Source organism: Erinaceus europaeus, chromosome 7, assembly GCF_950295315.1.
Source record: "Erinaceus europaeus chromosome 7, mEriEur2.1, whole genome shotgun sequence".
NCBI classification, from domain to species: domain Eukaryota; kingdom Metazoa; phylum Chordata; class Mammalia; order Eulipotyphla; family Erinaceidae; genus Erinaceus; species Erinaceus europaeus.
In genome coordinates this window covers 73,444,532-73,469,310 of record NC_080168.1, presented here as the reverse complement: position 1 = coordinate 73,469,310, position 24,779 = coordinate 73,444,532, and the positions used below count along the sequence as shown (strand labels likewise).

Here is a 24,779-nt window from a genome sequence, read left to right as displayed (position 1 = left end):
ATTGAATGAGCTGAGACCAACATTTACATTTTTTACTGCCTTTTAAAAAAAGATTTTGACAGGAGAGAAATTGAGATGGGAGGGGGAGACAGAGAGGGAGGAGAGAGAGAGAGACAGAGAGACACAGGCAGCCCTGCTCTAATGCTCATGAAGCTTCCTCCCTGCAGGTGGGGACCAGGGGCTTGAACCCAAGTCCTTGTGCATGGTGATATGTGTGTTTAACCAGGTGAGAGAGGGAAAGACAGAGAGGGAAAGGCAGAGATAGAAAAGAAAGACATTACAGTATCACTCCATCTATGAGTTCCTCCTGTGCCATCCATGGTACGCCCATACGGTGGCAGGTCTTGAATCCGATCCAAGGGCTTGTGTACAGCAAAGTATGATCTACTGAGTGAGTTATCTTTATTTTTTTGTTATTGTTGTGACTTTGGTGCCAGCACTACGAATTCACTGCTCCTTGTGGACGTTTTTTCCTTCCTATTTTCTTTGAGATGATAGTACAGAGAGAAATTAAGGGATTCATATGTATATATGGGGGGTAGACCTGCAGCACTGCTTCACCATTTGTGAAGCTTCCTCCCTGCAGGTGGGGAGCAGCAACTCAAACCCAGGTCTTTGTGCGTGGTAATGTGTACACTCAACCTAGGTGTGCTACTGCCCAGCCTTCTGGGTGAGCTCTCTTTTAACTGTTTTTTGTTTGTTTTTTACATCTTACATTCTTTTAAAGGTGAGACAATTTCAGGGTAACATATAACAACAAGGCATTCACAATCAGTCTCAAAGCAAGTATACATTTTCTGAGTGCATACACAAATAGCCAGCTAACAGGCCAGCTACCAGTGCCTGCTTTGTAAATTTGAAACATAAATCCATTTATAGTTTCACTTAGATTATCTACTTCAGTGTAGTGTTTAGTCTTCGCACTATGTGATAACACAGTTGCCTGTGTGAGGAGTATATTTAGTAGTAAACACTTTTGAAAGGCTATACACACTGTATTCTCCAGAGAAAAAAATCTCTGGGAGAGACAACTCAACTTAGATGGCTATTTTGGCAAACAGGTTTTTTTGTTTGTTTGTTTTACAATTTCTTTTACAATTTCTCAGAGTGAGACTATGATAAATGCTATGGTGCTTATTATATGTCTCTTTATGACTGACTGAATGTGTTTTTGGGTGAACAGGCCTACTTTTGCAGAAGTATATTTGTAGCACTGAGTTTGCCTTCTAGCCATACACATACAACTTTCCAAATGAAAAATAAATACAACTAACAAGTAAAAAGCACTGTCTCTTTACTATTTTATATTTATATGTAAATATGTAGTTTGTTTTTATTGCCATTAGGGTTACTGCTAGGACTTGGTGACTGTATGATGCTCCCAGTGGCCATTTTTCTTTTCTTTTCTTTTCTTTTCTTTTCTTTTTTTTTGATAGAGATAGAGGGAAGTTGAAAGTGGGATACAGAGAGACAGAAGAACACCTGTGCACTGATTCAGAATGTGAGACGGTTCCCCACCTGCTGCAGGTGATGTCTGGGGCTTGAACCTCGGTCCTTATACGTGCTAATCTGTGTGCTCTACTAGGTGTGCTGCAGCTATATTATTTTAGTTTTTCTATCTTTCTCTGTCTTCCAGGAGGGAAGACAGTGTCATCAATCTGTTGAAGCATATTTTTCCTTCCCTACCTGCAGGCTGTACTATGGCTATCTCAAGCTGTTCCAGTGGTAAGGCAGTGACACTAGAGAACAGACTTAAAGAAGAGTCCACCAGGTGACTAGGTGGTATGGGGAGAAATATCTTGGAAGAACATAAAGCCCCCTAAGGTGTGAGTCTTTGTTGTAACAAAATTGGGAAGCCACTGAAAGACTTTAATTTGGAAAATGATGGACCTGATTTTCAAATATCGTTCTGGTTGCAATGTGGATAATGAACTGGAGATGGCAAGAGATTTTCAAATATCGTTCTGGTTGCAATGTGGATAATGAACTGGAGATGGCAAGAGACAGAGAGGATGGGCCATTGAGGAAGCTACTGTCTTTGCATAGATAGGAGATAATACCTGAAGGACTGAAATGGATGAAGATTACTATCACCTGAAGAGGGAGGGGGGCAGGAGAGAGGAAGGGAGGAGATAAGGATGATCTTGGGTTAAGGAAGAAGGATGGCTTGCAAGTAAAGCTTGTTCTTTAGTTTCATTGTTTTGTGTTAGACACATCCCTTTTTATAAAATTATTTTCCTTTCCTTACTCTCTCAAAACCTATGTGGCACCCAAAAGTTAAAAAAAAAAAAACACTACGTTAGGGGGCCGGGCGGTAAGTGCAGTGGGTTAAGCACACTTGGTGCCAAGCACAAGGAACAGCATAAGGATCCTGGTTTGAGCCCTGCGACGCCCTCCCTCTCTCCACCTGGAGGGGGGTCACTTCACAAGCGGTGAAGCAGGTCTGCAGTTGTCTATCTTTCTCTCCTCCTCTCTGTCTTCCCCTTCTCTTTCGATTTCTCTGTCCTACAACAACAACAGCAATAACAACAATAATAGTAACAACAATGATAAACAACAAGGGCAACAAAAGGGAAAAAATGGTCTCCAGGAGCAGTGGATTCATAATGCAGGCACTGAGCCCCAGCAATGACCCTGGAGGCAAAAAAAAAAAAAAAAAGCACCACGTCAGTACACATTTCTACAGGATATGTTTTTCTTGGATTTTTTTTTTTTGCCTATTCTTGCTTGCACTAAGAATCCACTGCTCCTGGCAGCCAATTTTTTTTTTTTTACCATTGTTATTGTTGCTATTATTGTTGTTATTGGATAAGACAAAGAAAGGGGAAGACAGAGAGGGGAGAGAAAGACAGACACTTGCAGACCTGCTTCACCACCTGTGAAGCAACCCCCTGCAGGTGGGGAGCTGGGGGCTCAAAGGGATCCTTGCACCTGTCCTTGCTCTTCACATTATGTGTGCTTAACCTGCTGTGCTACTGCCCAGCCCCCAGGAAATGCATTTTTAGCTATATTTGTCTATCTTATGAGAGAGTTAGAGAGTACTGCTCTAACACATGGGGGGGCATCAGATTAGGGAAAAGAATAAAATTCATATTACAACAAAAACAAAAAAACTAACAATAATAACAACAATAAAACCCCAGTAAAATCTCATGAGAAGATACACAGAAAGCGCATTAATTTTTTTTACCATCTTCTTTTTACTCTAATTCTGTTTGAACACTTCACTACCCTTAGTTATTTTTATCCTGCAAATAATCGGAATTCCTTGTTGCATGAAGGTGTTTATGGATGTTTATATGTTAATACACATATATTTATGCATTAAACACATAGAAAACCTTTCCCTTGAATCCTGTTTAATCACAGCAAATGAAATCCGAACTTCTAAAGTGAAGATAGCACCTAGAGAAGTTGGCATGAAACATTCATCAGTAGCCATTCAATAAATACTGCAGCCTGCCAAAGAAATTAAAGCTACACAAATAGTGGCTGGACAATGGTGAACTTGGCGGAACACATGTTAGAGTGTACCAGAACCCTGGTTCTCCACCTATGGGGTGGTGGGGGTAGCTTCGCAAGCAGTGATATAGTGTTGCAGGTGTCTCTCTCCGCCCTCTTCCCTCTCAACTTTTTTTTTAAATATATATTTATTTATTTCCTTTTGTTGCTCTTGTTGTTTTTATTGTTGTTGTTATTGATGTCATTGTTGTTGGACAGGACAGAGAGAAATGGAGAGAGGAGGGGAAGATAGAGAGGGGGAGAGAAAGACATCTGCAGACCTGCTTCACTGCTTGTGAAATGACTCTTCCGGTCCTTGCACTTTGTACCACCTGCGTTTAACCTACTGCACTACTGCCCAACTCCCCCCTCTCAGCTTTTCATGGTCTCTAACCGTGTGTGTGTGTGTGTGTGTGTGTGTGTGTGTGTGTGTGTGTGTGTGTGTGTGTGTGTATGTGTGTAAAAAGCTACATAAATATGTGGGATATAAAGGTCTCCTGCATACATTTTTTATGTGCACTCATTTCAAGTTTTGGAGCCAACTTTTAAATTAAGAAATCTAACACTGCATATTTTGCTGTATTTCAGATCTGGGATTCTTATTTAAACAGTTTGTACTCTGGCTAAAAATGTCTAGCCAGAGTGGTATCTTCTTGTTGATGTGCTCTAATGGTCAGGTTCTGCTTGATAAAGAGTTATGCTTATTTGTGTCAATTATCTATTCAAAGATCTTTTTAAGGTTTGTAGAAAAGGCCATAACAGTGCATGGATTTGTTAGAAATTTACTGCATCATTGTCCTATGTATTTTAGAACTTAGTCTACAGATAAAAGGTGGGGTGGGATGCCAACAAATTGTAGAAGACCTTTATCTTCAATATTAGAACTTCTAAAATGGCAGCATGTGTTAAGAAAATGTGACATGGGGACCAGGCAGTGGTGGACATGGTTAAGCCCATATGTTACCATGCACAAGGACCAGGGTTTGAACTCCCTTCCCCCACCTGCAAGGGGGAAGTTTCATAAGCAATGAAGCAAGGACTGCAAGTGTCTCTCTCTTTATCTCTGTCTCCTCCCCCACTCTAAATATTCTCTGAATATCAAATAGAGAGGAAAAAAGAGGAAGAAAATGTGACATGACAAAATCTTACTCCTAAATCCTGCCAGAACAGACCTCTAGTCATTTCTGTACTAGGTGTCTACTCAAAGAATGAAAAAAGGAATTACTACAGCCATGTGTAATACATTTTCTTCTCTATTATAAATGACAAAAAGTCTCTCAGCTGCTTTCTGGAAAAAGCAAGGCATGGCTTTTTTTTTGTTTTTTTTACTTCATTTACTACAAACAAAATTAAAAATAGTACATCTCTTTTTGAGAATAACACTATCTTAACAATATGTCATGGAGAGGCCTGGTGGTGTCACACCTAGTAGAGCGCACATGTGACCATGCACAAAGACCCAGGTGCAAATCCCCAGCCCCTACCCACAGGAGAGAAGCTTCATAAGCAGTGAAGTGGTACTGTAGACATCTCTCCTTCTCTTTCTATCTCCCCTTCCCTAAAATTTTCTGTCTCTATCAACAAAAGAAAGGAAAAAATGGTTACCAGGAGCAGTAGTTTCCTACTATACACACTGAGTCTCCAGTGATGAGCCTGGTAGCAAATTTAAAAAAAAGAGAGAGAGAGAGAGAGAGAGGGGTTGGGCAGTGGCACACTGTGCTAAGAGCACATAATACAAAGCACAAGGACCTGCGCAGGGGTCCTGGTTCCCCACCTGCAAGGGGGGGTTGCCTTACAAACAGTGAAGCTTCCCTTCCCTGCCCCCTCAATTTCTCTCTGTCTTATCCAATTAAATAAAAAAAAGGCCTCCAGAAGCAGTGGATTTGTAGTGCCAGCACTGAGCCCCAGCAATAACCCTGGAGACAAAAAAGAAAAAAAAGAAAAAGAAAAAGCAACAAACCAGGAAGTCATGGTAAAGAAATTTGGCCTAGTTTTTCATGTGACATGTGAAAAGTCAATTCAGAAATTCAAGAAAATCACAGGATAAGGAAACCATTCCTAAGGTTTCTCATCTATTTCTGTTAGGAACTTTTTGTTAGTAGTATTTTGAATTAGTTTTTAGCTGTTAACCCTATATTATAAAGTTTTTAGTTATTTTAAGCAACAACTATAATCTCTCATGCTGGTCCCAAACAACAAGCTGATGAAAGCACAATATACTTGGCGGTATTAGCGCACTAGCAGTCACACCAATGAATGCAGAGAAAACTGTGTAAATTCATGCTAAGCATAAGCAACAGGAGAGAATCATCTCAACAGAAAAATATTGCTGACATTTCTTGTTTAAAAAGCATAAAAGGAACTCAGCCCACAGACAATGCATTCACATAACAAAAGCCAAGCTGGAAGCATAGAACAGACGTGCCTATCAACTTTGTTTAGCCAAAAGTAAAGAAATTCAAAAGCAGAGGAGTAGCACAAAAGTAATACCTTAAGATCTCGCCTTTCCAGATGCAAAAGTTCAGCCCCTCTGATGTCATGACGGATGAAGATTTCTTTGTACTCTCCCAAATTGAGCAGATCCAGCCAAGCAGCAACTTCCTCTGTGCCCCATTTTTGAACTACCAAAGTTAAGAGCAAAACCCCCTTAATTTCTACATGCTCAAGGCATTACAAAGCAAAGGCTGGCCAAAGAAGATGCAAAACAGAGTACAGCAGCAGCAGTGCCAGCGAGGTTAAAGGTGTTTCAGCTGAACTCCAATTCCATTTTTCCATGCATGTTCCCAAATACCATTCAAAACAAGGATCTAATGATATGCAAACATTTATTGCTGAACACCTGCTCCTCTAGCTTTAGCCTTTTGCCCCCTCAAAACTACTCAAATGAGATGACATGTATGAATACATGTGTTTCTTGTGATTAGGATCAGCCGTGCAGGGTCAGAATAAGTGCTGATGATTTTCTTAAGGTCATATTAAGATCAGAAGTAAGCTAAAGGGGCTGGGTGGTGGTGCATTCCATTGTGCATAAGTTACTCTGAGCAAGGAACTTGGCTCAAGTCCCCAGTCCCCACCTACAGAGGGGAAGCTTTGCAAGTGATGAAGCAGGGCTGCAGGTGTCTCTGTCTCTCTCCCTCTCTATCTTCCCCATGCCTCTAGATTTCTCTGTGTTTATCCAATAAATAACTATTTTTTAAAAAAGAAATAAGTGGGGGCCAGGCTGTGGTGCACCTGGTTAAGTGCACATACTATATCATGCACTAGGACCCGGGTTTGAGGCCCTGCTCATCTGCAGAGGGAAGGCTTCAGGAGTGCTACAGCAGGTCTGCAGGTGTCTAGCTTTCTCTCTTCCTCTCTATTTCCCTGGCCTTCTCAATTTCTTTCCGTCCTACCCAATAAAAAAAAAGAAAGGGAGGAAGGAAGGAAGGGAAGAAGGGAGGGAGGGAGGAAGGAGAAAAATGGCCACCAGGACTGGTTGATTTATATTGCTGACACTGAGCCCCAGCAATAACCCTGGTGGCAATTTAAAAAAAAGAAGCTACAAAAGCTACTAAAATTAAAATTTGATAAGGGACTGAATATTACACAGAATTTTCTGCTTAAGATACTGCTGACTTGGGAGTTGGGCTGTAGCACAGCGGGTTAAGCGCAGGTGGCGCAAAGCACAAGGACCGGCATAAGGATCCCGGTTCGAACCCCGGCTCCCCACCTGCAGGGTAGTCGCTTCATAGGCGGTGAGGCAGGTCTGCAGGTGTCTATCTCTCCTCCTCTCTGTCTTCCCCTCCTCTCTCCATTTCTCTCTGTCCTATCCAACAACGACAACAATAATAATAACTACAGCAATAAAACAACAAGGGCAACAAAAGGGAATAAATAAATAAAAAAAATAAAATAAAAAGATACTGATGACTTTGATTACTGCTTTACTAATGTTAAGTCCATTAAATGTCTGTCAACACTGCTCTCTAAGTCTAACTGAATGGATATTTCTCACTAAAATGTAATCAGTATTTTATCCACTTTATTCAGTGTTGATTGGCTTAATAAAACTGAGATATTTGCTATACCTGGCTTTAGAGTAGCCTTCAGTTGCTGTCCTATTACTGTCATGAGTAAGAATATAGATGATTTTAAAACTGAACAAAGCTAAGTCAAAATTGTAAAATTATTTGATTATGAAAGGCACCTGACACACCACACACAGAGACCCTGAAAGTGCTTTAACATTAGAAAAGCACTGACTTTAGTCTCTAGGGACAGGTTGTCAGGGAACAAGAAGAGAGCACTAAAAGAGGATTCAATTTTTGTTTAAAGAATGCAAGTGTCACAGTCAAAGACTAACTGAAGAGTAGTAAAAAGTGGTAAGTCTTGTAAACAGGAAAAAAAAAATCTAAAACTTTAGGTGAAAAGTCCATAAAGCAAATAAAAGAAATGAGAAAATGAGAGTTTCTATGTTTTGTTATCAAAATGATATAGATTTTTGAATGTGAAAGAACAAGAACAAATTATACACGTTTCAGGTTGCCATAGAGTGAGCCAAGGAAATATCTAAACGGATGATCTGATATCCATCAAACAAAGAAGCAAATCAGAGACACCCTAGTTTCCTTGTATATTTCATAGCCACAGATTGTACTGGAGTTGTACAGATTTTTAGTCTAGCAATGTCTTTCACTATGGTGAAACGATCATAAAATTTACCCTTTAAGTCACTATCAAGAACAGTTAAGCGGCAGCTAGCACATTCACCTTGTAAATGTGGATTGGATCTAGTTTCTGAGCATTTCATCATCTCAATGGTATCACATTAAAAAGCAATTTCTTCAGGTCAGACTCTCCCCTCTAGTGTGGACCACCTACCAGTCTGCAAGCTTGTCTTCTGCTTCTGAACCTTTTCTTTTTTAAATTTTGGCACTATGCGGAATACTGTGCTTCTGTTGTTTCTCTTGGTGCAATCCATTGGAGGCTCCTGTTTGAGGTGAGCAAGGAAATAATTCTTTCATGAGATGAGAAGAAAAAGGCCATTCTGATACTAGAGGTTAACACAGCAATAGGTCAGAAGCACAGAACATTATCAAATAGTGGTAGCTTTTTCAAAAAAGTTCACTGATGTTACATAGTACTGAGAATTTACTGATTCTGGTAAGATTTCTCTGTTCACATGAAGCTTAGCTTTTCTTGTTCAAGAACAGTAGTACACATGAGAATAATTTTCAAAATTTATTTTCTCCTGAACACCTCTTAATCAAAAGTTGAGCTTAAGCTCTAAAAGAATGACAAAGTCAGTATCTCGGAAAAGACAGGCTAAATTTTACATACCTCATCTTCATTAGGGTGCAAGATATAATAAAGCCAAGGGATCTCTGTTAACTTCTGTAACTCCACCTCAACTGAATGTAAGGCATTGGATACTCGCTCTTCATGTGGCGATTCTAACTGCTATTTGCCAGCGGATTAGAAAACAAAATGAAATAAAACTCAGTGTCCAACTTCCATTAGAGTAAGTTACTTTAATAGCAAACATCATTCTATCTCACTTTAAGGCTTTATTTATTTATTTATTGGATAGAGACAGAAACCAAGAGGGAAAGGGGAGACTGAGAGGGAGAAGGGGAGACATCTGCAGCCCTGCTTCACTACTTGTGAAGGTTCCTCCTTACAAATGGGGCCTGGGAACTTGCTCACAGTAACATGTTTTCTCTACCAGGTGTGCCACTGTCTAGCCTTTTTACTTATTTATTAATGAGTGAGACAGGGAGAGAAAGAGAACCAGACATCACTCTGGTACATGCACTGTCAGGGATTAAATTCTGGATCTTATTCTTTATAGAGTCCAATGCTTTATCCACTGAATTACCTGCTAAACTTCTGATACTCTTTTTTTTTTTTTTTAAGTTTTTTGTTTTTTGATAATTAAGTGCATGGAGATAAAAAAAAAAACAAATTATTTTCTTTTCTTGCAGAAAGCTTTAAGTAAATTATTCTTCATTTAGATTCTTATTAAAAATTTGGATAGAGAGTGGGGGTATATAACATAATGGTTATGCAAAGAGATTCTCATGCCTGAGACTCCAAAAGTCCTAGGTTCAATCCCCCACAACACCATATGCCAGAGCTGAATAGTGCTTTGGAAAAAAAAAAACTGACTAGACTTAGGGTTCTGAAAAATGACACTTTAATAATACAATAAAAATTAATTTTTTTCTGTATAAATCCCTCTTTATCTCTCTCTTATAGTTTTGCCTTCTTTTATCCAGACTGAGGAAATAGCAGAATGTTATGCAGAAATACTTTCATAGCTGAGACAACAAAGGTCCCAGGTTCAATCCCCAGTACTACTAATCCCCAGTACAACCATAAGCCAGAGTTGAGCAGTGCTCTGGTCTCTTTATCTTTCTTTGTCTCTCTTTCATTATAGTAGACAGGTAAACATTTTATTAAATAATAATATTTTATGGTTATTAGAAAATCTCCTGGAAAAATAACAAAAGTTTAAAGAAAAACTATAAATTTCAGAAAAGCATTGTGAGGAAATGCAAAAGTCAAGACAAAGCAGAAGCTAAGTGGCTTGAAATTGGAGGAAGGTTTGGAAAATTTAAAGACGATTTAACTGAACATCTGTTTTCAACAGCATGCTTGAAGAAGTTATTTTAAAAAGCACCTAGCTCTTACAAGCTCAGTAAACATATAAAGGTGAAATAAACACTTATGTACACAACTAGTATGACAGTGACTGGATTCTAGTCCTGGACTTGTTCATCACTAACTGCAGCCACAAGAAGGTTAGTTGACTTCAAAAGTCTTAACTTCTTCCTCAAGAAGCAGTAAGAATAAGTAGAATAAATGTTGGGATTATTTCCACGGTCTCTCCCAGTTATTTAATATTTTCAATCACAGAGTAGCTTTATATAGAGTCAAAGAATTTTAAATTAAAAAGCCAGAGACAAAATTATAGGTATTTATTATGGACATTCTCCATTCTGTCAAACTTTACTACTTTCTTTTGAGTCTGAAAGTATGTCTTAGAAAACTGTTATACCAGGGCTAGGTGGTAGTACACTCAGTAGAGTACATGTTACTAGATGCAAAGGCTTGGGTTCAAACCCTCAGTCCCCATCTACAGAGAAGAAGCTTCATATGTGGTGAAGCAAGGCTGGAGGTATATCTCTTTCTCCTTCTCTCTTTCTTTCTCTCTCTCTCCGCCTGACCCCACCTCCACTCCTTTCAATCTCTCTCTGCCCTATCAAATAAAAAGATAACACAAAGAAAAAACTTGTTATTACTGTGTATTCACTATGAAAGCAAAATAAAATTCATCTTGTTGCTTTAAACACTGTGGTCACTTGACTGTGATATCACAATTTCCTAAGGTTCTGACAAAATTCACTATTATAAAGTGCTGTAGAGAAAATTATATGACATATAAAAATTACTGGTAAACACTTTAACTTAGCTACCCATATTTAATAGTGATGAAAACATTAGAAATGGATGTGAGTCTTTTATATTGACACAATATAACTGATAAATGTTAATCAAATACCATTTAGTAGACACTTTTCAGTGTAGAGAAGAGCAACTTAAAATAAGTTATGCGGGAGTCGGGAGGTAGCGCAGCGGGTTAAGCGCACGTGGCGCAAAGCACAAGGACTGGTGTAAGGATCCTGGTTTGAGCCCCCCAGCTCCCCAGCTGCGGGGGAGTCACTTCACAAGCAGTGAAGCAGGTCTGCAGGTGTCTGTCTTTCTCTCCTCCTCTCTGTCTTCCCTTCCTCTCTGTCCTATCCAACAACAATGACATCAACAATAATAACTACAAAAATAAAACAAGGGCAACAAAAGGGAATAAATATTTTTAAAAAGAATAAGTTATGCTTCACCTCTACTCCTCAGCCCCCACCCCCCAATGCTCAGAGTCTGCACAATAATCTATGACTCCTGGCAGCCAGTTTTTTCCCTATTCTTTTTTTTTTCCCTTTTGTTGATGAAGGCAGAGAGAGATGGGGAAAGGGAGATTGATAGAAACACCTGAAGCGTTGCGGATGCTAGCAAGATGCTGACCAGACTTCCCTGGACAGACAACCCCATCAATGTGTACTGGAGCTCTGCTTCCTCAGAGCCCCACGCTACTAGGGAAAGAGAGAGGCAGACTGGGAGTATGGATCGACCAGTCGACGTCCATGTTTAGCGGGGAAGCAATTACAGAAGCCAGACCTTCCACCCTCTGCAACCCACAACGACCCTGGATCCATACTCCCAGAGAGATATAGAATGGGAAGGCTATCAGGGGAGGGGATGGGATATGGAGATCGGGTAATGGGAACTGTGCGGAATTGTACCCCACTTATTCTATGGTTTTGTTAATGTCTCCTTTCTTAAATAAAAATAAATAAATTAAAAAAAAGAAACACCTGAAGCATTGCTTTACTACTTGTGAAGCTTTTTTCCTGCAGGTGGGGAGGTGGGGCTTGAACCCAGATTCTTGCTCATGGTAAGGTATGCACTCTATCATGTCAGAAGTTATCTTGAATGTATTTCAGATAGCACACAAGCAGGTATGTCCTCCATCCAAAACTGGGAAAAGCTATAAGTTATTGTATTTCCAGTAGGACTTATTTTAGAAGTACACAAAAATTTCCTGGCTAGTAGGAGTGCCAAGAATAACTATGAACATATTCCAACTGTTTTTGTTTTTTTTTTTTAATCAAAAGAGATACTGTTTCTTTCTAACAGTTTCTCTTCATGGCCAGAGCAGAGTTGTTGATTACTTTGAACCCCAAGGAACTTGCATTTCAATTTCCTCTGGATGGATGAGCAGTGGCTTCTGACAGCCACTAGGCTTTCCTCTCAAAGCAAAGGGTGTTCTGAGGGAAGCACTTCAGAACTGCAGTCAAGCAGGTATTCCTAGGCAGTCAGCTAGACTACCTGGTCTGTTGCTTATTCTCATGCTGTGCTAGGGGCATGATTCTTAGCATTACTCTGACTGAGGTGTACAGTTTTAAAGAAAGAGATGAAAATTTAATCCCCAGCAACACGATAAGCCAAGCTGAGCAGTGCTTTGGCCTCTCTCTGTATCTTTCTCAGTATTTCTCTCATTAAGTTATATATATAAAACAACCAACAATGTTTTAAATGTATCACTTGGGGGGCAGGTGGTAGCATACCTGGTAGCACATGTACCACATAAAATACCCAGGCTCAGTCCCCTGGGTACCACTTGCAGGGGTGAAGCTTCATGAACAGTGGAGCTGTGCTGTAGGTTTCTCTCTTTCTCTCTCCCTATCTCCCCATTTCCTCTCAAGTTATGTGACTCTATAAGAAAAGTCAGCTGTGGGGAGTCAGGCAGTAGCACAGCGGGTTAAGCACAGGTGGCACGAAGCACAAGGACCGGCATAGGGATCCTGAACCCGGTTCAGGATCCCAGTTCAAGCCCCCAGCTCCCCACCTGCAAGGGAGTCACTTCACAGGCAGTGAAGCAGGTCTGCAGGTATCTATCTTTCTCTCCCCCTCCCTATCTCCCCCTCCTCTCTCCATTTCTCTCTGTCCTATTCAACGACGACGACATCAATAACAAAACAATAATAACTACAACAATAAAAAGTAAAGGCAACAAAATTGGAATAAATAATAAATATTAAAAATAAAAATAAAAAGTCACCTGTGAATTATAGGAGGAAGAGAAGAAACAGCTAGTCAATTAGTCTTTCTAGTTACAAGGACAGGTGAATTACCCACAAGTGAACACTAGGGGGCGAAAAGACCCAGGATGCTAACACTTCTTCTAGCGTTTGCCATGCTAACACTGAAAATGAGGGAAGACTGGGCAAGTCAAAGGGGATGTTGTTGGGCTTCTAGTGAAGGTCCTAGGACTATGATCAGATTTAAGACTACCTAAATTTGATTTCTAGCACCAATCTGGGTTGGTCCAGGGATATGACTAGTTCTTGAAGTTTAATTCTTGAAATAATGATTCTAGAAAGTGTCATCTTTTAAATCCATCTAGAAACTCATACTGTTTATTATATTTCACGTTAATTTGGTGAAAAAGGCCTGTGACTTCCTCCGTTTTTCTGCACTGAGTTAAGGCAGATCTGAAAAAAACCTACTACAGTATAAAGCACAGATCTCTTACAGCTGACTGTGGGGTACAGGGTTGTATATAAACGTGATAGCATATATGAGGGAAAATTTGTATTTCTCTTGTTAGCTTAATTCATAACTCTTAGTTATATACTGAGTATTCCACTGATATCAAAAGTGAAAGCTCGAAGGATGAAGGCCAGTAGGCTGTTTCCTTGTTAGAATCTGAAGGTGCCTGCTTCCTGGGGAAGGTAATCCCATAGTCATCAATCTCAGCATTCTTATGTTATCAATCATCTCTTTTCCTTACCAAAGGAACTCTACCAACTAGTAAAGATTCTGTCTCATTGTAGAGCGCCTTCACATTGATGGCAATTTCAGTGGCAGTGTCTCTTGTAAGACTCTGGAAAAAAAAAAAAAAACTAGTGACAGGTAGTTCTGCATTAAATTGATATTCACTCATCAGCCAGTACATTTTATTTGGGCAGTATAGATTCACACCACAAATAATCTTTTAATAGCAACCAAAATTTTATTACAACTTTAATGTGTCATATTCACCTTTTTTTTTTTTCAGCATGATTATATCTTCACCCTGACACACAAAGATGCCACACATCAAATGTGGGATCTTATGCTCAAGAGTTCAGTGCCCTATATCCTTTGTGTCATATCCCAGGGCACTATATTTTCAAATTCTTACAGGCTAGCAAAATACTCACTTGGATAGGGTGCTGCATTTACATGTGTGAGCCTGGCCCGCACACTGAAGGAAGCTCTGGTGTTGCTGTTCCCCCAACCCTCTCCTCTCTGTCTCTATGGGGTGGGGGAGACAGATTCAGTTTCTTACATCGCAGAAGAAGTATGGATTAATTATAGTCAATAGACTCAGAACCACATTTTCTATGTGCAAACAGGTATATTCTGGCAACAGTATGAATGTTTGCTAGTAAAAAGTAAGTCAAATAAAATTATTTTTAAAATATCAACTGATCTGGTTCTATTCATTAACATTCACTCTCAGTAGTTCTAACCAGATTTTTTTTAGGTTCTAATCTTGAGGGCTAGTACTTATTTGTACATTAATTTAGGTAATTTCAGTGGAATGACTAAAATGGTAAAATAATGCTATAAGTTTTCATTTACTATAATGTTACCATGTAGTATATTTAAGTAGAGCTGTAAGACACCTATTACAGGGAGACAGAAATTATATTCATGTGACAACTATCTTGTAAATTATTATTTCCCTAATAAAACAATTAAAAATTATCCTTATTTATTAGATAGAGACAACCAGAAATTGAGAGGATTGGGAAGAGAGGGAAAGAGGCAGAGAGACACCTGTAGTTCTGCTCCACCATTCCTGAAGTTTTCTCCCTGCAGGGGGAAACCAAGGGACCAGGTGCTTGAGCCTATGCCCTTGCACACTGGAATGTGTGCACTTAACCAGGTGCACCACCACCCAGCCCTGATAAAGAAATTTTAAAGAGTTAAATTCTGCTATTAACTATTAAAACATCTGCAATTTTTAAAGGACATAATTTCAGTCCCTAGTGTCAAAAATTAACAAACATTTCTAATACAATACATGAAATCTAGGTTTTCCCTATGTATGGGGCAAAGAGGTAAGAGAAGGAAAAGATATGGAGAGTTGTTTAAAAAGAAAGAAAACGGGGTAGATAGCATAGATAGCGAAGACTCTCATGCCTGAGGGCCCAAAGCCCCAGGTTCAATCCTCCACACTACAATAAATCAGAACTGATCAGTGTTCTGGTAAAAAAAAAAGAGAGAGAGAGACAGAGACAGAGAGACAGAGAGACAGAGGGAGAGACAGAGAGGATAATAAGAAAGAGAGAAAGCTGAAAGAGAAATGACAAAGTTAAATAGACAGCAAAAGAAAAGAAAAAAGGAAAATTTGGTCATAGATTTTACTAGAAGCTTCTGCTAGAGATTCACACAGACTGTACAATGTTCTTTCAAAGACTATGCCATATTTTAATAGTATGGGGTGTTGGAAAAATCATGAAGTATTTTTCTATGTCTTTCCATACAAAAATGTGTTATGACTATTCTGACAACCCAAGGGCACAATCTATGCGAAACACCAAGAAATCTATGGAATGAAAGCATTTACCATTCACTCCTCACCTCTGGGCACCGGGGGTTGGCTTTATTCAGTGCGTGGGAGCATGCGTTCACAGCATGGGCCAGCTCCTGTTCCAGGAGGCAGTGAATTGTGGCTGCATCACAAATCCTGAAAGCAGAAACAATTCAAGTGAATGCAAATGTTCTCTGAGCACTGCTGATTTAAGTATAGAAGCAGCAGAGTAAAGCAAGTAGGGAAAAGGTCACAAAATTATTACTTTTTAATGTTTTTAAAAATATTTATTTATTTATTCCCTTTTATTGCCCTTGTTTTATTGTTGTAGTTATTATTATTGTTTTGTTGTTGTCATCCTTGTTGGATAGGACAGAGAGAAATGGAGGAGGGGAAGATAGAGAGAGGGAGAGAAAGACATCTGCAGACCTGCCTCATTGCCTGTGAAGCGACTCCCTTGCAGGTGGGGAGCCGGGGGCTCAAAATGGGATCCTGAACTGGGATCCTTATACTGGTCCTTGTGCTTTGCGCCACGTGCAGTTACCCTACTGCGCTACCACCCGACTCCCCACAAAATTATTGTTAAATATTCAATTAGAAATGGCACAAGGTAGATATACAAAATTCAAACCCTTACTGCTATTAAGAATTTTATACCAAAAATCTTTAAATCATCAGCTTGCCATCTTCCTCCATCACAGAATACACTTAAAATTCCTTCTTGTCGGGGAGTCGGGCTGTAGCGCAGCGGGTTAAGCGCAGGTGGCGCAAAGCACAAGGACCGGCATAAGGATCCCGGTTTGAACCCCGGCTCCCCACCTGCAGGGGAGTCGCTTCCCAGGCGGTGAAGCAGGTCTGCAGGTGTCTATCTTTCTCTCCTCCTCTCTGTCTTCCCCTCCTCTCTGCATTTCTCTCTGTCCTATCCAACAATGACAACAACAATAATAACTACAACAATAAAACAACAAGGGCAACAAAAGGGAATAAATAAATAAAATAAATATTTTAAAAAAATAAAAAACAAAAATTCCTTCTTGTCTTGCCACTTTTTGCCCTTGGGTCAGCTGCAATAAACAATAACTAATGAAAGTCTCACCTGCACTTTCCCTTTCTTTGTTTCTTAAGCCTCATCTAGGAGTGAGATCCACTGGTATTCACCCTTCTCTTCTTACTTATTTCACTTAATGCAATTATTTCAAGTTCCATCTAAGTTGAAGGCAAAAACATTTCATCCTTTCTTATAGCTGAGTGGTATTCCATTGTTTACATATATATCCTTAACCACTCATCTGTTTCCAGACAATATTTATAGTCCACCTACGTCGTAGCTATCAGGCTCAGGCAAAAATTACTGAAGTTATGGGACCCTAGGAACATACCTAAAATAGACTTCCTAGTTTCTTCCCACCTGAAGACCACTAATCTCATCTACTCTATTCCTACCTTTTGGTTCCTATTAAACAGTTTAATGGTTCCTGCTTTATATCTTACTGTCTTTCAGCCACCAAGTTGCAGATGCTATTAAGATTCCCTCCCTGAGTAGATGACCTCACCAATGTGTCCCTAAGTCTCACCTTTCCCTAACCTTACCCTGTTAGGGAAAGATAGAAAAGGGTCGGGGGTATGGATTGACCTGCCAACACTCATGTCCAGTGGAGATGCAATTACAGAAGTCAGAACTTCCACCTTCTGCACCCAAAAATAATTTTGGTCCATACTCCCAAAGGGATAAAGAATAGGGAATCTTCCAATGGAAGAGATGGGACACAAACTCTGGTGGTGGGAACTGTGTGGAATTATACCCATGTTATCTTACAATTTTGTAAATCATTATTAAATAACTAATAAAATATTATTAGGGAGGGTTTTTTTTTTTTTTTTATTACCAGAGTACCATTCAGCTCTGGCAACTGGTAGTACTGAGACAGACTTGAACCTTGTACCTCTCACATGGGAGTCCTGTGTATTTCCACTAAGTTATCTTCCTGACCCCATAGAGTTTAATTCTTTAGAATCATGCTATTGACACTGACAAGGTACAAAGAGACTTGCAAGTATTATCATAACAACATTCTTAATAACCTTGTGAAATCATGAAGGATGGGTAATTTGTCAGATAAAGATTGGAAAATGAGGGATCGTGCAGTGGTGCACTGGGTTAAGCACACATAGTATGAAGCGCAAGGATCCTGGTTTGAGCCCCTGGCTCCCCATTTGCAAGGGGGTTGCTTAACAAGCAGTGAAGCAGGTCTGTAGGAATCTCTCTATTTCTCGCCATCTCTATCTCTCCCTCCCCTCTCAATTTCTCTCTCTTCTATCAAAAAAATAGAAATAAAATTTAAAAAAGGTCACAGGAGCAATGGATTTGTAGTGCAGGCACCAAGTTCTAGTGATAACCCTGCAAGGGGAAAAAAAAAAGATAGGAAAGTGTTCTAATTTTCAAAGAAAGGAAAAGAGATAAATCAATTTCAGATCAGCATTGTAGCTATCAACTGAATCTACTGCAAATCACTTTTTATTTGTAAATCTTTTTTTTTTTTCCTGTCTCCAGGGTTACTGCTAGGGCTCAGAGCCTGCACTACAAATCCACTGCTCCTGGAGGCCACTTTTTTTCGCCTTAGTTGCTCGTTTTATTGCTGTGGTGGTTGTTATTGATGTCGTTGTTGGATAGAACAGAGAGAAATTGAGAGAGATGGGGAAGACAGAAAGGGGGACAGAAAGACAGACACCTGCAGACCTGCTTCACTGTCTGTGAAGCACCCACCTGCAGGTGGGGAGCTGGGCGCTCAAACCGGGATCCCTACGCCGGTCCTTGCGCTTCGAGCCATGTGCGTTTAACCTGCTGTGCTACCGCCCAACCCTCTTATTTATAAATATTTTTAAACTTTATTTGATAGGATAGAAAAACTGAGAAGGAAGGAAGAATATAGGAGACAGAGCTAGAGAGACAGAGAGAAATCTGCAGTACTGCCTCACTGTTGGTGAAGCTTCTTCTCCCTGCCCCATGCAGGTAGGGACCAGGTGCTTGAACATGGGTCCTTGCACACTGTAACATGTACACTTAACCAAGTGTGCCACCACCCAGCCCCCACTGTAAAACATTTCTAACACAATTGAAATTTTCTAAGTCTAATACCGAACCATCATTTATTTCCCTTCTCAAAATATACTCCTCTTCCTAAAACTTACGGCTCCAACAAAGCCAGGACAACCTACCACACCACCCAGTAGAAACCATAGCACCATCCTGTCTCCTAATTCATGTCCACATGCCAAACTTAGACTCAGCCTAGGTTAAATCTCTTCCCTCCTTTCCCATCTCTCTTGCCTTAATCCACCATTTCCTCCTCCTCCTCTTCCTCTTCCTTTGCTTAATTAGTGAGTTAATATTGACTTACAAGATTGTAAGGGATATAACTGTAGTAGGAGTGTAATTCCATACTGTTCCCACCACCTGAATCTGTGTCCCATCCTCTCCAGTGGAAACTTCCCTATTATTTATCCCTTTGGGAGTATGGACCAAAATTCTTTTGGATGCATAAGAAACCCATTATTTCCTATCAGGACTAATCCTATACTGGTCACCCTGCCACAGATGTGTACTAGACAATGCAGGTCTGTGGTTATGTGTGTGAGAGAAATTCTGATGGAGAGGAACAAACTATTCAGTCATAAGCAATGGTACAACAGAAGGAGACTTAAAACATCTTATAGATAGCCTCCACACAAAAGAAATGATGAATGTCTTCTTTGTTTTGTGCCACCAGGGTTATCACTGGAGCTTGGTGCCTGCAGGATGAATCCACCACTCCTGGTAGTTACTCCCTCCCCCCACCTTTTAACTTTTTTTTTTTAATTTTGATAGGACAGACAGAAAATGAGATGGAATGGGGAGACAGAAAGAAGTGGCACCTGCAGCCCTACTTTGTTGCTCATGAAGCTTCCACCTTGCAGGTGTGGACCAGGGGCTTTTGAACTCAGGTCCTTGTGCATAGTAATGTGTGTGCTCAACTGAGTGTTCCACCGCCTGGCCCTGGAATGATGGATTTTTTAACAACAAACAAACCAAAAGCCAGTAATTGGCCAAGACCAACACCACCATATTCTAGGGAGTCAGCAGGTCTTCCTTACCTGGTGATGAGCTCCTCGGCGGCCTGCGAGCACAGCTGCATCTGGGACACCTCTTCTGTTGCCAAGTCAACAGCATGCTGTATGTACAAGTGGGTTCGGATGACAGGTTTACCAGAATCACACTTCTGTTTATCTTCCCAGGATTTCAGTGTGCTTTCAAAAGCCTATTTAAAGTATCACAATAAATTGTTTAGAACTCAGAGGTCCAAATAAATGCATTTTCATATGACAGGAATGAGTTTGAAAGTACTAATGCTCCTTTTTTTTTTCTTATGTAACATCCCACTAAGTAAATCCTAAGTACAAAAAATAGTCTATCAAGCCCCTGGTCCCCACCTGCAGGGGGAAAGCTTCATGAGTGGTGAAAAGGGCTGCAGGTGTCTGTCTCTTTGCCTCTGTATCTCCCCCTCCCCTCTTAATTTCTGTCTACCCAATAATAAATAAATAAAAATATCTTTAAAATAGTCTAAGTGTATAGCAACAAATAAAAATGATGTAATTGATGAGGATATGCCACTGAGAATATTTTTTTGTATTTCAAGTACAGCAACTAGAACATTACATTTTAAAAGATAATTAAAAATTTCTATGATTTTACTTTCATAACTATATTTCTTTTTTTTTAAAGGCTCAATCATTCACAGGTGGAACTCAAAGACATAAGGGGAAAATGCCAATTAACACTTGGACTGGGTGTAGCATACTATTGCACCAAAGCAAAGGACTGTGGGGATGGAGGGCACACAGGGGTGTTTGGGGGCACACACACATGTGCTTTGGGGTTCTAATGCACAATGGAGGGAAGATTTACGTTGGGGGTGAGAGTATTCTGCAGACATCTATCATGGGAGATGAGAAATTGTACCCACATGTCAACATCTGGACTATACCACTAACACCTCCCTACCACCACCACAAATAAAATGATAAAAAGAGGCTTGAGGACAATGGAGAAGCACGATGTCGCTACATACCCTGTCCCGTGTTAGCATCTGAGCTCTGTTTTTGTGTACAATTTTTATAATGCCAGGAGGCTGCACCCAAGCTTCACCATCCACCTGCACTGGAACTCCCTCATCTCCAAATATAGTGATCTTCACTGTACGGCACTGAAAAGAAATAAATGAGAGGACAAATCATCATGAGAAACTGAAACTCAACCTGCATTCAAGCCTGACTTTTAGTTTGCTTTGTGGCATAGAATGGGGCTTTTTTTTCTTCCCATTTTTGATACTAGAGATGACAGCTAGCATGAACAGCAAGCCAGTATCTCAGTCTCTGAACGCAGTCATCTGTGACCGCTTTCTCAACTCTTGTGTCCCACACAGTGAAGGTTTGTTTAGAGAAACCAACCTGGGCTATACGATGATGCTGTAGCTTAATGACCCTTGACACTGCCATCTGCACACTATCAAATATTGCAACGACTTCCAGGATCTTGTCATCAAATGACGGAGCAGCAAATATCTGAAAGGGAAACCTATGTTATATGTCAACCAATCAAGTTAAGGAAGTGGTACACCACAAACTGTGAACTCTGTAGTAGACATATACTTTTTTAAAATTTATTTTCCCTTTTGTTGCCCCCCTTTTTTATTGTTGTTGTAGTTATTATTGTGGTTATTGATGTCGTCGTCGTTAGATAGGACAGAGAGAAATGCAAATAGGAGGGGAAGACAGAGAGGAGGGGAGAAAGATAGACACCTGCAGACCTGTTTCACCGCCTGTGAAGCGATGCCTCTGCAGGTGGGGAGCCGGGGCTCGAACCGGGATACTTATGCCAGTCCTTGCGCTTTGTGCCATGTGCGCTTAACCCGCTGTGCTACCGCCTGACCCCCAGTAGACATATTTTTAAGACTTACCCCTTCATAAAGTACTTTCTGGACCAGTGAATTGTGAAATTTCTAAATAACTCAGTATCCTATAAAATGTGTTACATAGTAGTAGCTCATATATAACTTGAATATCTTGATAAAAATAATACATGTAATTTTGGGGTGACTTTAGTAAAACCCAAAGGTTATATAAATGTCATAAGTTTAAAACAATTGCTGGGGTAGGGAGACAGCATAATAGTTACACAAGAAGATTTTCATGTCTGAGGTACCAAAGACCCCACATTAAATTCCTAGCATCATTATAAACTAGAATTGAGCTGTGATCTGGTGGCGGTAATAATAATAATAATAATAATAATAATACAAGGGCTGGTGAAATAGCTCACTTGGATAGTGCAGTGCTTTGCCATGTGCTCTACCCAAGTTTAAGCCTGCCCCCACCTCACTGAAGGAAGCTTAGGTGTCATGACCTCTTTTACTCTCCTTGTGTTGCTCTCCAAAATAAAATAAAGTAAATAAAAAGGTGAGTTATGATCCAGTTCCCTAGCATATTCTAATGTTAAGTTTTTCAAGGTGTAGCAAGTGATATGTATAAGGTATTTTATACTTTAACAACTTTTTTAGGCCACTTTTTGGAGGAAATACTGACTTGTAAGACTACTAAATTCAACAGCTAAATTTTTAAGGCATTTGTGATATGAAAACAGATACCACAGCCAACCAATATCAAAAGGCTGACTTTGCTTTGACATTAAATACATTTTCAAAATCAATTTAACCCATCATTTAAAATTTTAGCTGAATGATTTTGTCCCTTTTTCTATGCAGCAAATAATTTTGCCTCTGTGGAAGCTACTCAGTATCAAGTAGTGCCCTGGTTAAAGCTGATACTGGAGATATCAGGGCACAAATCTGCAAACACCAATGATTTTCTATTATTATTATTATTATTATTATTATTGCCTCCAGGGTTATTGCTAGGACTCAGTGCCTGTACCACGAATCCACTGCTCCTGGAGGCCATTTCTCCCTTTGTTGCCCTGACTGTTTTATCATTGTTGTAGTTATTATCGCTGTTATTGATGTCGTTGTTATTGGATAGGACAGAGAAATGGAGAGAGGAGGGGAAGACAGAGAGGAGGAAAGACAGAAACCTGCAGACCTGCTTCACAGCCTGTGAAGCCACTCCCCTACAGGTGGGGAGCCCGTGGTCTCGAACCAGGTCACGTGGTGCAAAGCGCATGTGGTGCAAAGCACAAGGACCAGTGTAAGGGTCTGGGTTCGAGCCCATGGTTCTCCATCTGCAGCGGGTCGCTTCACAGGCAGTGAAGCAGGTCTGCAAGTGTCTGTCATTCTCACCCCCTCTCTGTCTTCCCCTCCTCTCTCCACTTCTCTCAGTCCTATCTAATAATAACAACAGCTATAATAATAACGGCAACAACAAGGGCAACAAAATGGGAAAAATGGACTCCAGGAGCAGTGGATTCCTAGTTCTGGTACTGAGCCCCAGTGATAAATAAGAGGGGGGTGGTGGTGGAAAGAATTGCCAGTATCTTCATTAACAAAATTTAGCTACAAACTGTGGGTGTCAAATAGTGAATAGAAGCTTAGTCAGCACTGACAACCTAGGGCATATTCAGGGGATCTTAGCTTTACTTAGCTTCTTTTCTTTTTTTCCTCCTTCTACTCCTCCCCTCCCACCTGCCCCTCTTCTCCTCTCATCCAGAGCCCTGCTCAGTGTGGGGCAATGAACCTGGGATTTGGGAGCCTCAGGCTTGAGAGTCTCTTTGCATAACCATGATACCATCCCCCCCAACATACCCACCCCTGCTTTACTTTTTTTTAAATTTATTTTTTCTTTATTGAGGGGATTCATGGTTTATAGTCAACAGTAAAACACAGTAGTTTGTACATGTGTAACATTTCTCACTTTTCCACATAACAATTGAACCCCCACTAGGTCCTCTTCTGTCTTCATGTTCCAGGACATGAACCCTTCTCCCCTCCCCAGAGTCTTACTTTGATGCAACACACCAATGCTTTATTTATCTTAATCTTACTCTTTTCTCTCCTTTAAAATATCCTAGAACAGAGACTGCTAGGGTAAGTGTCTATAGATTGGTAGAATTAGAATAACCTCATATGAAAATTATAATTTCTAATTTATTTCATAACTTAATCTGCCAGCTCATTTAAGAGCTCTGATAAGATAGGCCAGTGGGAACCATTACCTCATAAGCTTCAAATTAAAAGGCCTGTTATTCAGTGTGACTCTTCAAACTTCATTTTTTTATTGCTAAAAATAGTTTTAATAATTATGCCCTTTCTTCTGGTGTTTGCGTGTGCGTGTGTTTTCCCACCACCGTTATTGCTGAGGCTTTATGACTGCATGAGGAATCCATTATTCCTGGTGCCCCTCCCCCTTTCAAATTAATTTATTTAGTAGGACAGAACAAGATTGAGAGAGACTGGGGGGACAGGGTAAGAAACAGAGAGATACCAGAAGTACTTGCTTCACCACTCCTAAAGCTTCTCCCTCCCCAAAGGTGGAGAGCAGGGGCTCATGGTAACATGTGCTTAACTGGGTGTACCACAGTCTGGTCCCTGTTCTTTCTTCTGTGTTTTATTGTTATTTTTATGATTTTTTATTAGTGATTTAATAAGGATGAACAAGACTGTAAGATAACAGAGGTACAATTCCACACAACTCCCACCACCAGAGTTCCATATCCCATCCTCTTCATTGGAAGTTTCTCTCTTCTTTATCCCTCTGGGAGTGTGGACTAAAGATCTTTATGGGGTGCAGAAGGTGGGAGGTTTGCCTTCTGTAATTGTTTCTCTGCTGGACATGGGCATTAAGACCTATTTTTTTATTAGGATTTGCCTTTTATTATTTTAAATATAGGACAGTATGAAAGAACAAAAACATCCCTTAACTTGGGCTGGGGAGACAGCATAATGGTTATGCAAAAGACTCAAGTGCCTGAGTCTCTGAAGTCCCAGGTTCAACCCTCAGCATCACCGTAAGCCAAAGCTGAACAGTACTCTGGTCTTTCTGTCTTTCCCTCTGTATCTCTCATTAAAATAAATAAAAATTATATTTAAGAAAATCCTTTAACTTCACTAGCCAG

General features: G+C 40.1%; 1 protein-coding gene across 5 annotated transcripts in view; it reads right to left on the bottom strand.

Moving 5' to 3' along the window:
* The window catches only part of DGKH (diacylglycerol kinase eta), a 203,201-nt gene that overhangs the window by 10,148 nt on the left and 168,274 nt on the right, over positions 1 to 24,779 (bottom strand). For 2 of the 5 annotated variants that reach the window (XM_007528944.3, XM_060194759.1), the window contains 8 exons: positions 21,164 to 21,277; positions 20,785 to 20,919; positions 19,811 to 19,974; positions 15,730 to 15,835; positions 13,889 to 13,981; positions 8,821 to 8,940; positions 8,362 to 8,470; positions 5,992 to 6,122 (listed from right to left, as the gene is read on the bottom strand). In XM_007528944.3, the coding sequence (XP_007529006.2) occupies positions 5,992 to 6,122; positions 8,362 to 8,470; positions 8,821 to 8,940; positions 13,889 to 13,981; positions 15,730 to 15,835; positions 19,811 to 19,974; positions 20,785 to 20,919; positions 21,164 to 21,277 (972 nt within the window). Of the gene's footprint in view, positions 1 to 5,991; positions 6,123 to 8,357; positions 8,471 to 8,820; positions 8,941 to 13,888; positions 13,982 to 15,715; positions 15,836 to 19,810; positions 19,975 to 20,784; positions 20,920 to 21,163; positions 21,278 to 24,779 lie in introns of those variants that run through there. The other 3 variants (XM_060194761.1, XM_060194758.1, XM_060194760.1) reach the window with 3 other exon arrangements.